The sequence below is a fragment of the Aquarana catesbeiana genome, linkage group LG03, assembly GCF_042186555.1.
Source record: "Aquarana catesbeiana isolate 2022-GZ linkage group LG03, ASM4218655v1, whole genome shotgun sequence".
NCBI lineage: Eukaryota > Metazoa > Chordata > Amphibia > Anura > Ranidae > Aquarana > Aquarana catesbeiana.
In genome coordinates, this window is record NC_133326.1 from 601836125 (window position 1) to 601853302 (window position 17178).

At 44.9% G+C, this 17178-nt stretch overlaps 1 protein-coding gene across 1 annotated transcript in view; it reads right to left on the reverse strand.

The window, feature by feature from the left end:
- Positions 1-373: 373 nt before the first annotated feature.
- GGCX (gamma-glutamyl carboxylase) overlaps positions 374-17178 on the reverse strand; it is a 68492-nt gene continuing 51687 nt past the window's right edge. Inside the window, exons 14-15 of the mRNA XM_073622088.1 lie at positions 7469-7664; positions 374-731 (exon numbers count right to left, since the gene is read on the reverse strand). Coding sequence (XP_073478189.1) covers positions 563-731; positions 7469-7664 — 365 coding nt within the window. The 3' untranslated portion in view covers positions 374-562. The remainder of the gene's footprint in view (positions 732-7468; positions 7665-17178) is intronic.

Here is a 17178-nt window from a genome sequence, read left to right on the forward strand (position 1 = left end):
AAAGCTATAACAGGAAATATGAGAAAATCCCTGGTTGTCACCAGAACTAGTGTGCCCCTTGGAAGATATTCTTACTTATCCTGTTCTGGGGACAACCCAAAATTTGGGATTTTCTTTTACTTTCACTTTCAGAGATAATGGTAAACATGACAAATAGGAGAGGGTGGATCTTCTTAACAGGGCACAAACAGCAACAGAAACCTGGCAGGTATTCTAATCCATCTCCACTCTCTCCAAAACTAAAAAAAAAAAAAAAAAAAAAGTTTTGCCTTTAGTTATATTTTATAATTAGTAGGTCAGCTGAAGTTGACGATCTTTGGACTAATATTTTAAAGAGGTGAAAAAATAAAATCCTTTTAGCACCTTTTCCAAGTACATTGAGAACCATTTATTTCTGCCAAAATACTTGATCTCTAGCACATCTCACAGCTGTGTGGTTGGTTTGGTCTATAAAATTTTCTTCAGTAAAAAATGTACAAAAATAGTAAAAAAAAAAAAAAAAAAAATTAATCACAGTCTAGTGATATACTGCCTGGTCCACAAAAATTCCACAAAGCACAAATTACAAGTCTGTATGTTCAGGTTCACTTGTGGAAGGCGCTCCTGCCTTGTCTTCCTGCTGCCTTGAATCCTCATATCTGATACTGGCAAATGCTACTTCGTCTGCTAACTGCTCCAGTGATGGCCGGCCCACAATGAGATTTCGCAGCGAAATGCCTGTCATCAGGAAACTAAGCCAGACAACAAAAATACATAAGGAATTTTAATATATTTTAAAATGCAGTATAACAAAATATCTACAGAATCCTAATAATGATGTTATTGTAAATTGCAATTCTCAGCTACATTTCATACTTAAATTGCATGTCTATGGTCAAAATGTAATTATATTCACTTCCACACAAAATTATTTATTTTTTTCTAGCCTACTCCTATTAACCTGAATGATCTTGACGTTTGTAAACTTAGTTTGTGAAGATTTCCTAGAATTTTTTGTCACACATTTCACAGAGCCTGCCTTCTGAACTACTGAGATGAGGAGCTTCGGGTGGCGGAGTCAGTACAGGAATCACTGCTTGCAGGCAGCAAGGTACTATGGGATATGTAGTCCTTAGAAACAGAGTAAACAACAGAGGAGAAGATGCCAAACATGCAGGGAATCCAGGAAGTTGTGGAAAGAGATAGCCAGCAGACAGGCAAAACTCACAACATGAAAGGGGATTTTTCAAGTAATCTTATATTAGACTGTCAAAAGTAGTTATTGTTTGTATTGTTATTACAATGGTTTTATAAAATGAAAAAAAGTGTATGCTAGGACTAAAGATTTGCTTTAGGGCTGGTTGTGGTAGGTGCTCAGTACACTAAAGATCCCCACTGCACTAAGCGATCTTCCTGTATGCAAGATGTTAAGTATCAGAAACGTTTTTATAGTGAGATCTTTCTTACATAGGGTTACCATTGATGTAAGGGTGTAACAAATCCATGTCCAATGTCTTCCACCGGTGACAGAGGCCTCCAGAACATTCTGGGGTGAAGAGACCATTCCCCCAGATTTAGGCCGCTGATGACTGACAATTGTCCACTCTAATGCCCTGTACACACGATAGGATTTTCCAATGGAAAATGTGTGATAGGACCTAGTTGTCGGAAATTCCGACCGTGTGTGGGCTCCATCACACATTTTCCATAGGAATTTCCGACACACAAAGTTTGAGAGCTTGCTATAAAATTTTCCGACAACAAAATCCATTGTCGGAAATTCCGATCGTGTGTACACAAATCCGATGCACAAAGTGCCACGCATGCTCAGAATAAATTAAGAGACGAAAGTTATTGGCTACTGCCCCGTTTATAGTCCCAACGTACGTGTTTTACGTCACCGCGTTCAGAACGATCGGATTTTCCGACAACTTTGTGTGACCGTGTGTATGCAAGACAAGTTTGAGCCAACATCCGTCGGAAAAAAATCCATGGATTTTGTTGTCGGAATGTCCGAACAATGTCCGACCGTGTGTACAGGGCATTAGAATGTGGACTGCAGACAAAATCAGAACATATATCTTTTGGCTCAGGTGAGAATCTGCCTCCTCTTTTGGGCCACGCTGAAGATTGATTTCAAAGCCACAGCTGTGGCATTGTCCAGCTGAACCCTCGTCGGTTTTCCCTGAAGCCCTTCTTTCCAGAGAAGTCTGAACTGCCTTGATGAACAAGTTCCCTGAACCGTCCCTGACCTGAGGACGACTCCACAGCCCAACTAGCTGGCATCTGTCATAAGAACCATCCAGGTTAACAGGAGAAATTACTTTGCCAATTCTAAAGCAGGGCCAGTCAGCCACCAGATTAGGGATATCCCGGCTTAGGTGTATGTGCCGATCCAGAGAGTGAAGTAATTTGTCCTACGCAGTTAGAACACTAAGCTGCAGGGGCTTGGAGTGAGACTTGGAAAACCTCACTGTTTCAAATAAGGCTACCATCAAGCCCAGAACTCTTATGCAAAACCAGACTGATGGGAGCTTTTTGGAGTGAAGAGGCCGAACACGAAATTGGAGGGTCAATACCTGTTCCTGGTGTAGAAATACTCAGGTCTGGCCAATGTCCAAAATTAAGCCTTGGTACTTCATGTGATGGGTCAGATCCAGCACAGACTTCTGGAGGATGAGGATCCACCCAAAGTTCTAAAGTGCCTGCATTGTACAATGGCCAGTAACATAAGCCCACTGGGAGTTGTTCAACCTTTGGAGGACTTGAGGAATCTGTAAGGATTGACCAATGTTTGGCCCAAAACCTCAAAGGTCTGACAAATGGCCAAATACCAGGGTCATTTGCTTAACTGAGCTAGATGGAGTAAAGGAGGCTTTAAGGACATCCTCCAACCTCTTGTCCATAGAGTCCTTAAAGATCTGAATGTCCCTAATTGGAATTGTCAGAGATTTGTTGAGGCAAGAAATAGCTGCATCTACCACTACTATCAGGTTGACTGGAAATGCCTTAGTTGTTCTTTGCAGTGTGTCTGGACGGCACGTGCTCAAAATGGCATCTTCAGTTGAGTACAGAAACAGGAAACCACTTCCGGAGGGGGCCTAGCATACAGCACATGCACCAGTGCATCCAAGTCTAGCTATATGCGACAGGCCTGCTGCAACAGAATGTACCAGCAAAGAGGAAGTGTGTTGCAGAGCTGTTGCAATAGAATGTACCTGCATAGGGAGAAAGCGTTGCATGGCACTCCATGGCTACACCACACTTTTGAATTGTCTCAATTGCTGTGCGACAGACTGCTCCCGACCTATGGAATCACACTGCCACTAGAGCTGCATGATTCTGGCTAAAAATGAGAATCACGATTTTTTTGCTTAGAGGATAGATCACGATTCTCGCGGCGTAACATCATCTTTCACATTAAAACGAAAAAAATTGTGCTAACGTTACTGTTTCGTTTTTTTATTTATTGAAGTGTATTTTTTCCCAAAAAATTGCATTTGAAAGACCACTGGGCAAATACAGTGTGACATAAAATATTGCAGCAATTGCCATTTTATTCCCTAGGGTCTCTGCTAAAATATATATATATATATATATATATATATATATATATATATATATATATATATATATATATATATATATATATATATAATGTTTGGGGGTTCCAAGTAATTTTTTTAGCAAAAAATATTGATTTTAACTTAAGAAAGAAGTGTCAGAAAAATATTTAGACTTTAAGTGGTTAAACTTCCTGCATTTACAGGTTGTTGGCAGACTGCTGGGTTTATTTGTTTACATAGAGAAGTTTATCCCTTTGATCTAAGAAGCAAGTTAGTTACAATGTTTCAAGTTCTAAACTTGGCAGACTGCCCAGATGCTTTCTTTTGACAGCTGACTGAGCAGATAATCTCTCCACTTGTTTATATGAAAGAATTGGCAAACTCAGCAGGACAGATGTCAGAGGGGGTGAATCGAGATCACGTTTTTTTTACGATTAATTGTGCAGCTCTAACTGCCACCCTGCTGTGCACTAAGGCAGGTGCCTAAGATCCAGGGACCACTTCAAAAGGTAGGGAGGGGTGGATTTGATCCCAGTTGAGCCAATTCCAGGGAGGGACCCCCTTGTAAAGGAAGGGGCTCAGTCTCAAACTCACTACCCCACAGCTTCGGGTGCTACATCCTAAGAAAAGACATATTAACTCCCTGCTTCGGGGGGCATACCTCCTCTTTGGAGGTGGTCTTCAGGGATAGGGCTCCACCAGATGGGTGGATCTTAAGGGCTAACTACTTCTTGCTGTAAAAGGGGGTGAACACCAAATCTAGTGTCCAGTGCCTGCAGCAATGTTGCAGGCTGACCCTGTGTCTTCCATGCAGTGGGATCTGGGTACAGTCCTGAGAGATGCTGATTTGAAAGCTGCAGAAAGTAGACATAGTGGCATAGCCAGGATTCAAGGCAGATCCTCTTTAGGTATAATATGTAAGCAAAAAGCCAGAAAACATTGCATTTCTGATCACCTTTTCTTTTTTCTCCTGATGACCATGGTTAGCAATAGAGAGGGTGACATACTTTTCCTACTATAGCAGATACCTGCAGCAGGATTCAAGTGTGTTTTGCCCATTGACAATCTAGGGGATCTTAGCAATGGATAATTCCTTCCAAGCAGGAGATAAGGAGCACCCAGTTGCAAAACCCACCCCTTCCATGTGGAGACTACCAGATTAGGAGAGCCAGATTGAGGGTCCTGGTCTCCAAGGCAAGACAATGATGTCAGAAGTAGCACCCTCGGTGTCCTTCAGCATAGGGACCAGGCCACTTGAACTGTCAGAAGGAGAACTTCCATACCTTTCCTCAGGCGAAAGTCCTACAACACTTAAGTGATGTCCAGTGGAGACCATGTTGGGAGACTGACTGACTGTGGGATCCCTTGACGAGGAATGGACTGTTTGTTCTGCAGAACCAGACTTAAGCCTCAGGTATGTAGAAATCCCTGCAATTGGAGTCCCCCCAGGGGACCCCATTCACCTTTAGAGACCAATGTGTCCTGATTTTTTTTTAAATGATGCCTGTAAATACCTGATCTTTGCTCTTTTATGACCGGTCACCTAACCTCTGGCTGCTGTATTCCTCCGATCTACAAGCTAGAGAGGGAGGGTGACCGCTGTGACCGGCCAGAAGAGATCAAAGATAAGGTATTTACAGGCTTTATTAAAAATTGCGGTATGCTGGTAAATGAGGGATTATACGCTGGCCTACAATTGTTCTGTTTGCCAGTGTCCCAACCTCCTGTAGGTGGCAGTTGAACCTGAATTCCCGCTTGGCTCCGGACTGTCTGTTATAACGCAAACTTGAAAGGGCCAATAGCTGACAAGATGATTGATGAATGTCCTGCTACAGAAGATCAAAATATCAAAGGCATTGAAAATTGACCAGGATACATAGACATGGACGATGCTGCCCCTAGAGACCAATACAGCAGGACGAACAGTAATATAATACAATGAGGAGGACTGCCCCATAAATGTGATTCGTCAAAAGTCTAGATGGGATGGCAATGGGGTTGGGTCTGGATGGTGTATGATTGAAGTATAAAGGACTGAACGAGTTAGAGAGCTATCTCTTTGCCATCTGACCCCAGCTGACGAAACAAAATCTGGAGGAAAGCATTGCGATAAGTATCTTTGATATTCTTGCATTATATGTTCTGGTTTTATATGCTATGTATTATCTTTCTTTAGTATTTTCATGTTAGCGTTTTCCTATTTTCTTGGGAAATAAATAAGACTTTGTTTTATTAAGCAGTTTGCTTGGTTTCATGGCTAACCTTGTATTATAGTGATATCAACAGTGATCAGAGATTTAATAGACTAGCTAACTATAGGAATAGACAAGGTAATACATAGGTGCAATAGATAGAGGGAATCTGTAACCACCCTCGAATAATATTTATTGTACCAATGACTTCATCCGTCTATTGTCAGTCTCACGATCTCTGGGAACCAGGGCCTTCTGGGCCAGGCTGGTGCCACCAGGACGACTGGAACCCCCTCTCTCCGAATCCTGTGCAACAAATGTGTAAGGAGAGGGATCGGGGGGAAAATATAAACCAGGAAGAACTGGCTCCATGAAATACCAGAGCATCTGCTCCGATTGCCAGGGGATCCCTTGTTCGAGACACAAACGGATGTAGCTTGTTGTTGAAGCTGGATGCCAACAGATCGACATCTGGCAGTCCTCATCGCTGGCAAATTTCCCTGAACAGGGACCATTCCCCCGGACAGATCTGCTGATGGCTAAGATAATCTGCCTCCCAGTTCTCTACCCCCGGGATATGGACCGCCTATAGAACTGGCACATGTCCCCCTGCCCAGGCTAATATTTGGTTCACATCCTCCTGAGTTGAATGGCTCAACTGCCCTGGTGGTTGATATAGGCCACTGCAGTGGCATTGTCGAACTGAACCCTTATAGAGCAGTCCTGAAGTTCCACCGTCCAGGACCGTAGGGCCAGACGTACCACCTGCAACTCCAGGATGTTGATGGGCAAACTCTGCTCTGAGCTGGTCTCTCAGGGGATACAACACTAGGGTTTCTACTAGTCTTCTCAGCAATGACACAGATGTGCCCTTCCCTGTAGTGTTAGCCCCACTCCTCTTTTTTTGAAGACATTGCAAGACCCAGGTAAGAATGAACTGCTGAAAGTGAACGGTTCAGAGCCTGCTGTGTCCCACAGCTGTCCCTTGGAAGTGCTGTATGTCAGCCACTCTCTGCTTAAATAAGATGGCTGTGCGCTGGGATGATCTGCGCATGCGGTCACAGCAGACGTGTGCAGCTGTGTACACGCACACATATAAGCAAGTCTTCGTGCACCATCCTTAGAGCTACAGCTCACGCACGGCTCTGTGTGCGCACAATGTTCTGTGTGGCAAGCTGCATGCGCCATGGCCGCCAACACAGCTGCGAATTTGCGTGCGCTATGGCAAACCATCATGCGCAATGGCGAACCCCCACCCATCCAAAAGAAAGCAGCCAAAACAAGACAATGTATGATAAAGAAAACACACACTACTTAATATGTTCCTAAAACAGAGAGGTTAAAAGTATATGATAGATGTGATTTTACAACCACTTTTCTAAAGGAGAGGAGCAGCTGCAGCAGAATTCTCAATCAAAGCAGGAAGGGAGGGGCGGGGAGGAGATCTGCTTCACACAGACTACTAAAGAGGGAGGGGGAGATGCACAGATGCTGAATACACAAGCAGGATGACAGAGGGATGTAAACTGAACACGCTATCATGAATCTGCAGCCATGATTAGTGTGGTCAGTTTACACAGGGAACACAGGAACAGGCATTGTACAACATGGAAAGGAATAAATGACACTACAAAAGCATAATGCAATATATCATGCCTTAAAGGGACAGGAGCATTTTTTTCTTTAGGGCTACAACCACTTTAACATAAACACCCAATTCCAAGCACTTACCTGCGACGAAGAAGATAATACTTCTTATTGAAAAACCTCTCAAATCTTTCTACGATGGTTGCATTGCGCCTGCGCTCTGCTTCCTGAATTCGCTTCTGTCTACGCAGGTATGTGAGAACCAGAGGGTCTGTAACGTTGACTCCATCTAATGTCCCTGAGAGAAGTGGCTGAAGTTCTGGTGGAAGGGGTGCACTCTCTAGATGGCAAAGAAAGAAAGCACATAGGACAAAAGCAGGGGTTATCTGTTAACCAATCAAATGGCTTTTATTCTGCACAAAAAAAAAAAAAAAAAAAAGTAATGTTAAGCTAAAACAATGGAAATATGAAAACTGCAAATAAAAATGTGCCACTTGAGCAATTGCTTTCTGGTAAACTATGCAAAAACGAATAATAATGGAGATAATATCTACATACTTAGTTTCAAATATATATACACACACACACACACACAGTATCTCACAAAAGTGAGTACACCCCTCACATTTTTGTTAATATTTTATTATATCCTTTCATGTGACAACACCAAAGAAATTACACTTTGCTACAATGTAAAGTAAAGTAGTGAGTGTACAGCTTGTACAACAGTGTAAATTTGCTGTCCCCTCAAAATAACTCAGCACACAGCCATTCATTTCTAAACTGCTGGCAACAAAAGTGAGTACACCTCTATGAGAAATTTTCCCTCCCCGGTGTCATGTGACTCGGTGTTACAGGGTCTCAGGTGTGAATGGGGAGCAGGTGTGTTAAATCTGGTTTTATCGTTATTGTTGCTCTACATAAAGATGGTCTAGGCTATAAGAAGATTGCCAAGACCCTGAAACTGAGTTGCAGCACGGTGGCCAAGATCATACAGCGGTTTAACAGGACAGGTTCCATTCAGAACAGGCTTCGCCATGGTCGACCAAAGAAGTTGAGTGCATGTGCTCAGCGTCATATCCAGAGGTTGTCTTTGGGAAATAGATGTATGAGTGCTGCCAGCATTGCTGCAGAGGTTGAAGGGGTCGGGTCAGCCTGTCAGTGCTCAGACCATACGCCGCACACTGCATCAAATTGGTCAGCATGGCTGTCGTCCAAAAGGAAGCCTCTTCTAAAGATGATGAACAAGAAAGCCCGCAAACAGTTTGCTGAACACAAGCAGACTAAGGACATGGATTACTCAAACCATGTCCTGTGGTCCGATGAGACCAAGATAAACTTATTTGGTTCAGATGATATCAAGCGTGTGTGGCGGCAACCAGGTGAGGAGTACAAAGACAAGTGTGTCTTGTCTACAGTCAAGCATGGTGGTGAGAGTGTCATGGTCTGGGGCTGCATGAGTGCTGCTGACACTGGGAAGCTACAGTTCATTGAGGCAACCATGAATGCCAACATGTACTGTGACATACTGAAGCAGAGCATGAACCCCTCCCTTCGGAGACTGGGCCACAGGGCACTATTCCAACATGATAACGACCCCAAACACACCTCCAAGATGACCACTGCCTTGCTAAAGAAGCTGAGGGTAAAGGTGATGGACTGGCCAAGCATGTTTCCAGACCTAAACCCTATTGAGCATCTGTAGGGCATCCTCAAAACGGAAGGTGGAGGAGTGCAAGGTCTCTAACATCCACCAGCTCCGTGATGTCATCATGGAGGAGTGGAAGAGGACTCCAGTGACAATCTGTGAAGCTCTGGTGAACTCCATGCCCAAGAGGGTTAAGGCAGTGCTGGAAAATAATGGTGGCCACACAAAATATTGAAACTTTGGACCCAATTTGGACATTTTCACTTAGGGGTGTACTCACTTTTGTTGCCAGCGGTTTAGACATTAAAGGCTGTGTGTTGAGTTATTTTGAGGGGACAGCAAATTTACACTGTTATACAAGCTGTACAAGGGGTAGGCAACCTTTTGAGCATAGTGTGCCGAAAAAATGTTTTAAAAAATAAATAGAGTGCCAACTACAGAAAAGTCAACTTCACATTCTCAATCATGAAAAGAAATTTAAATAAAGGAAATGCTATAAGCAATGAATAATGAAATTAATATTGAGCTTTGCACCTTCAGATCAGCTCCTTTACCTTCATACCTCAGATCACCCCCAATTCCTGCACCTTCACACCTCAGATCACACCAATTCCTGCACCTAAACACTTCAGACCACACGTATTCCTGCACCTTCATATCTCAAATCAGCCCAAATTCCTGTACTATCACAGCTCAGATCATCCCCGATTCTTGCACTCTCAGATCAGGCCAATTGTTGCACTTTCACCCTTCAGATCAGCCCCAATTTCCTGTACCATCACACTTCAAATCAGCCCAATTCCTGCTTTGTTTTTTATTTTTTTTAAATAACAAACATGTCATACTTATCTCCACTGTGCAGTTAGTTTTTCACAGAGTAGCCCCGATCCTCGACTTCTGGCGTCCCCTGGCGGTGCTGGTAGCTCCTCCTGCATCGTATAACCCCCTAAAAGAAGCGCTCTCCCGGGGGGTTACCTTGCAGGCACGCTCCCGAGTCTAGCATTCAGCGTCTATTGATGCCAAATATAGGACTCGGGCCCGCCCCCTGGGTCATTGGATTTGATTGACAGCAGCGGGAGCCAATGACTGCGCTGCTATCAATCTATCCAATCAAGAGCTGAGAACCCCGGCCAGACTGGAAGAGCGCGTCTCCGGTGGGGAAATACAGGACTCAGGTGAGTAAAATGCATTAGGATGCATTAAGGTGAAAAAAACATGAGGGTTTACAACCCCTTTAATGAAGAGCAAAGGGACGGGCTGCAGAGAATGTGCTAAGTGCATGATTTTGATAGGACAGCTGCTGGGATGGAAAGGGTGTCAGCACAGATGGGTGTGTGTGTGGACACCTGTGGAATGCCCAGAGCTGACATCAGAGGCAATAATTTATGTGAGGAGCAGAGGCGGCCAATCCATAGGGGGCGCTGCCCCCCCCCCCCCCCAAGCTTTTTACCGAGTGACTGCTCCACCCAGTAAGTACTGTGTCCTGCCGTGATTCTGCCCCCCCCCGATCACTTTTCTCAGCTACTGCAGAGCTTCATGGAGGGGGGAGGGTGGGGCTTCTGAGTGTTGTGGTGCGTGGCAGTGACTTGCAGCTGTGGGGTTTCTCCACCCTAAACACACCCCTGCCTGCCTCTCCACCCTAAACACCCCCCCTTCATCTCCACCCTAAACAATAACCCCCTCCCTGCCTCTCCACCCTAAACACCCACCCCCCGGCATCTCCACCCTAAACACCCCCCCTCCCTGCATCTCCACCCTAAACAATAACTCCTCTCCCTGCCTCTCCAACCTAAATACCCCCCTCCCTGCCTCTCCACCCTAAACACCCACCCCCCGGCATCTCCACCCTAAACACCCCCCCTCCCTGCATCTCCACCCTAAACAATAACTCCTCTCCCTGCCTCTCCAACCTAAATACCCCCCTCCCTGCCTCTCCACCCTAAACACCCACCCCCCGGCATCTCCACCCTAAACACCCCCCCTCCCTGCATCTCCACCCTAAACAATAACTCCTCTCCCTGCCTCTCCAACCTAAATACCCCCCTCCCTGCCTCTCCACCCTAAACACCCACCCCCCGGCATCTCCACCCTAAATACCCCCCCTCCCTGCATCTCCACCCTAAACACCCCCCCTCCCCGCATCTCCACCCTAAACAATAACTCCTCTCCCTGTCTCTCCAACCTAAATACCCCCCTCCCTGCCTCTCCACCGTAAACAATAACCCTCCCCTCCCTACCTCTCCACCCTAAACAATAACCCTCCCCTCCCTGCCTCTGCACCCTAAACAACAATAACCCTCCCCTCCCTGCCTCTCCACCCTAAACAATAACCCTCCAGTCCCTGCCTGTACAACCCTAAACAATAACCCTCCCTACCTTTCCACCCTAAACACCTCCCCCGCTCCCTGCCTCTACACACCAAATCACCCCCCTGCTCCCTGCCTCTCCACCCTAAACACCCCACCCCCACCTCTCCACCCTCAACAAATAACCTCTGTGTTTAATGATGGGTTAGTATGATGGGGGGGGGGGTCCTGTGTAACAATGGGGGGTAGTGTTGAGGAAGGGGTCCTGTGTAATGATGGGGAGAGGGATGGTGGTGGAGGGTTATTGTTTGGTGGTGGGGTGTTTTGCTTTCGTCTATCTAGCAAGGTTACTCTGTGGTATAAGCAAGGAAGCTGAGATTTCTGCAGTGTGTAAATTCTGCTTTTACTATAGAAAGATGCTGTACATACAAAACTATTACAATCTTAGGAATACAATACAAGACTCAAAAAATCGGAAAGAGAATAAGTGCAGCGCAGTAAATAAAGTCCCCAATGATCAACACAGGCAGATCCACATATCACTTTCAACGGCCAGAGGAAGGAAAATCTTGTATGCAGTTTTCAATTGCGCTTACCAGAGAATGTGGACCACTGCAAGGCAGGGGTCAAACTCACATGTATCCCCTAGGGAATGGTGATCTCCTGGATGTTGTCACTGGGAAGGAACACAGCAGACTAGGATACTAGGAAGTGAAAGTGATATGGGGATCTGCCTGTATTGATCATTGGGGACTTTATTTACTGCGCTGCACTTATTCTCTTTCCGATTTTTTGATATCTGTTCAGGCATTTGTGATTACCTGTAGTGTTCAGCTTGCAATTGGGTGTGGGTTTATAGTAGTTTGCGCTGATTGACATCTATACAATACAAGACTGACAGATCTCTATAACAAGCAAAATGCCTATCAAATGAACAGCCTATAGTCTATATCAGTACAAATACACTTAAAAGTTACTGTATGTTCGTGATCTCCATTGGCAACGATTTTTCGGGAGCATCAGGCACTGTTCTATCATGGGTGGCTTGCTTCTGATGTTACAGCATGATGGTGTGTGTGTGTGTCTCTACTCACCCCCTTTTATGTATCAGGCTGTTTGCCATAGTTAAACAACAGAAAACATGCCTGTTTACTGTAGCTGTAGAAACAATGGACTGTTGAAAACTGTATCTACGTACCATTGTCTACTCAAACCAAGACAGTAATTTAACAGCCATTCTTGCAGTTTGAAAGCTGAAAGAATCCCAAACAAATAATGTCTTACTTGTTTACTGTAGCTATAGAGTCAATAGCCTGTTAATTGAACACTCAATTGAATACAACAATGATATCTACCCTCATTGTATAAAACAGCATTTGTTTGAGAAATCTACTCAAGCCAAAAACTGACAATATCTCTATGACCAACCACTATTGTGTAATGTTATGTCTCATGTATCAAGTCTGATTAATAAAAAAAAAATCATATTGTAACAAACGCAACACATGGGGGGGGGGTTGTTTAACCATGCCCCTTAAGCCCCTTCCACTGATAACAGTCTGGCCACACCCACCGCATGCTTACATCAGCCTCAAGTTCTAAATTTGGAAGGTATGTACTCTGTCCTGTGATGCTGGGGCTGTATACTCTGTCCTGTGATGCTGGGGCTGTATACTCTGTCCTGTGATGCTGGGGCTGTATACTCTGTCCTGTGATGCTGGGGCTGTATACTCTGTCCTGTGATGCTGGGGCTGTATACTCTGTCCTGTGATGCTGGGGCTGTATACTCTGTCCTGTGATGCTGGGGCTGTATACTCTGTCCTGTGATGCTGGGGCTGTATACTCTGTCCTGTGATGCTGGGGCTGTATACTCTGTCCTGTGATGCTGGGGCTGTATACTCTGTCCTGTGATGCTGGGGCTGTATACTCCTGACACTATGGGTGGAATCTAGTGGAATAGAGGGGACGGAGAGAAGTGGGAGGGGTCAAAAAGGAGGGGCAGGGTCTGGCGCCCCCCATCCTAAAACTTCACCAGCCGCCACTGGTGAGGAGAGCAGAATTATAAACAGAAGAGGGGATAAAGTGAACGGGAAAACGGCAGGAGGATCGGTGCAAGGACCGTCTGATTTACTGCAAGATTGTGGCTGGAAGAGATGTGTACGCAGAGAGGGAATGAAACAGGAGTGAAATGAGCCCAGAATAAAATGACAGAAATGTCTCACAGTGCACAGTGTGTTACTGGCTGTTGCAGCTGTGCTGCCTTTCCGATCTGAGAACTACAACAGTGAGGAGATACACACTGTGCAGATTGAAGTTGTGTTCTGTTCTCACCTGTGAGCAGTGTGGGAAGGAGCAGCTTCTCTACATGTCCTGCAAAGAGGCTAACTGCAGTCTGAGAACGGAAGGGGGAGCTTACGGACCCGGGCACAGCATCCATTGTGAATAGGGTGGGGATCCAGCCCTGATAAACACCACTTCAGTATCGGCTGAGTACAGGCAAGCAGAGTAAGGTGGGCAGGAACGGAGGCGGGTGGTAAATGAGGTCGGGAACAATCAACCTGTGTAGCCAGCCCAGCTGATGCGAGGGAGGTGGGGACGTCCCAGGCGTCTTCGCGTGCCATTGTAAATGCGGCTGTGTGCCAGGGGTTGCCAACCCCTGCTGTACACTCACTACTTTACATTGTAGCAAAGTGTAATTTCTTCAGTGTTGTCACATGAAAAGATATAATAAAATAAATATTTACAAAAATGTGAGGGGTGTACTGTGAGTGTATCGGAGAGTTCCAGTCATTTTTGTGTTTATTAAAAGTCAGCAGCTACAAAAAGTGTAGCTGCTGACTGCCACTCACCTCTCCCACGATCCAGCGGTGCACTCACCCCAGCCATTTTCACCATGTATCCTTCCTCGGCGGCACCGGCCTCTTTACTATGGGCACCCAGCTGTGACAGCTTGCAGCTTCACAGCCAGGTGCCCACTGCGCATACGTGAGCGGCGCTCCGCTCTGCAACTGGTCCCGAAGTCTTCTGGGACCTGTCTTAGGTCCCAGAAGAGTTTGGGAGGGTGAGGGGAAGGAAAACTTCTGCTTCCGACCGCCTAAGGCGACTTGAACAGAAGTGAGAGTGGGGGTACCTGTCAAAACCAGGTACCCGCTCCCCCCTCCTCCCCAAAAGCTCAGTTTCACAAACAGGAGCCAGGGAGGAGGCCTTAAAACTGAACTTCCCCCTTTGTGTGGAGCTCCCATCTCTTATCTCAACCTGCCTTAATCTCCACTTGACTGAGTGACAGTAACCCTTCGACAACTCTAAATTAAGTCACTAATCCATAGCAAGTATGGCAAGTTTCTCTGCTTTTTGTAGCTACAAACACATTCAAACTTCCAAGGCAGGTCTGAGTTTGAATGGCGACTGCACTGATATTTTTAGGAGGCTTTCTATATGTGGGACACAACAAGTTTGGGAACAGCAGTGGTTCTCAAATCACCAGATTATAACAGAGTGGATTAGTGCACTACACCAATGCCTGGGTGAGAGAGCAGGTAGACAGTGTTGCATCTGTCCCTCAAAACCTCGTTTTCAAATCTGAAGTGAATTTCTAATGTGTCTATATAAGGCAACTGTATATAAAGTGTAAGAATGTTGGTAAATGTTTTTACAGATCTCTGCCTGCTTCTGTTTTATAGATGTTTAAACAGTCAATTGTAGCTAAAACCAGTTCCAAGTGTCAGGGACTGTATGTCTCATACCAACTGACCCCATTGTGTTATGCACATTAAGCATATCTAATCCGAAAAGCAAAGGAGCTGGTTGTGGATTTCAGAAAGAGGAAGCCACCAGTGACCCCAATCTCCATCCACGATTGGGGTCTGGGGGTGCACATAGATAATAAGCTGGACTGGAGCAAGGACACTAAGGTGCTCTATAGGAAAGGCCAGAGCCACCTCTACTTTTTGAGGAGACTGAGGTCCTTTAACATCTGCCGGACAATGCTGAAGATGTTTTATGAGTTTGTGGTGGCCAGCGCTCTCCTATATGCAGTGGCATGCTGCGGAAGCAGGCTTAGGGTGTCTGACACCAAACAAACTGATTTGCAAGGCCAGTGATGTTGTTGGATTGGAATTGGAGTCTTTTACAACAGTGTTGGAAAGGAGAATGTTGTTCAAGTTACGTTTAATCTTGGACAACTCCTCCCACCCACTCCTCAATACGCTGGTCAGTCTGCGGAGTACCATCAGTGACAGATAGTTACACCCACAATGCCCCACAGAGCGACATAGGAAATCATTTTTGCCTGTGGCGATCAAGATATATAATTATTTTCTGTGAGGGCTGGAGGTGAAGATTTAATTCTGGTTTAGGATAAGGATTTTGTGTTGTTTTTATAGTACCGTATATACTCGAGTATAGGCAGACCCAAATATAAGCCGAGGCACCTAATTTTACCACAAAAAACTCTGCAAAAGAGGGTCAACAATGCCCATCTGCAGCCTCACTGTGCCATCTTCATGCCCCACTGAGCCATCTGCATGCCTCATGTACCTGATCTCCAGAACACCGGCGCTGTGACATGCAGTCTAGTCGGCGGCAGTGCAGTGTAACAAAGCCCCGCCTTCTCCTCGTGCTCTTCCGTAACAGAAGACTGATTCATTATCCCAGCAGTGAGTCAGTGTTTTGCCTATCAAGGATGAGGACGAGGAGAAGATGGGCTTTGTTACACTGGACGGCCGCCAACTAGACTGCATTTCACAGCGCTGGGAGATCAGGCGCATAAGGCTGCAGATGGGCACAGTGACTTGAGTATAAGCTGCGGGGGCTTTTTCAGCACAAAAAAAAAATGTGCTAAAAACTCAGCTTATACTCGAGTATATACGGTATGTTGGTATTGTGTTGGTGTGGTGTTAGAGAAAGTGGTGTATTATTTGTATTTTGTAGTTTGCCTGTTATTTATTCTATGTTGGTGTTGTATTTTAATTGTATGGATGTTTTATTTGTAGTGTAGTTTTAATTTTGTTATTTGGTGTTAATGGCGGTTATTGGTAATTTTGTTGTGTTTTTGCATCTTGTTCAGCTTATTGTTGTGATCTTGTGTTGTGTGTCTGTGTCGTAACAATTTGGGATTAATAAAGTATTCTCAAATAAAAATATATATATATATATATATATAAAAAAAATATTGCAACTTATCAGTACAGTCCCTCAACGTGGTGGCTGCATTAATTTTTTTTTCCATTTTCTTTGTATTTGTTAAACCTGTGAATACCACCTTCCTGTTCCTCTCTTTTCTACTCTATGGAGGAAACCATGGCTGCCACACAGGCTGGACTTCAAACGTGTCTGCCTTTTTTACTCTTCATTACATAGGAAGGGTGGCGGTTGTGGGAGGGATGATGGGATTAGTAGTTTACACACAAAAAAAAAAAAAACACTGTGCTTACAGTTAAGCTTACAGAAGTGACAAGGGCATTGCATTTCAGGCAAGATCAACATGTACTGATCAACTGTACTTGCTGGGAATGTTGTTAACCTCAAAAAGAAAACTAATGCAACCACCATATCAAGGACTGGTAAGGCGCAGTAGTGTTTAGTTCAGCTTTTTATTCCCTTTGATGTGGCACTGCAGACCGGGCACATCCCACAAGAGCTGAAGTTTTGGAGTTGCTTTGACCCAGTTGTCTAGCCGTTACAATTTGGCCCTTGTCAAAGTCATTCAAATCCTTACACGTGACCATTTTTTCTGCTTTCAACACATCAACTCCTGGGACCACATGTTCACTTACCACCTAATATAGCCCACCCACTTTTGGGTGCCAGTGTCACAAGATAATCAATATTACTCACTTTACCTCGCTGTAAAAATAACAACGCTACCATAGGTTTTTTATCTATAGAAAAAGTATTACACA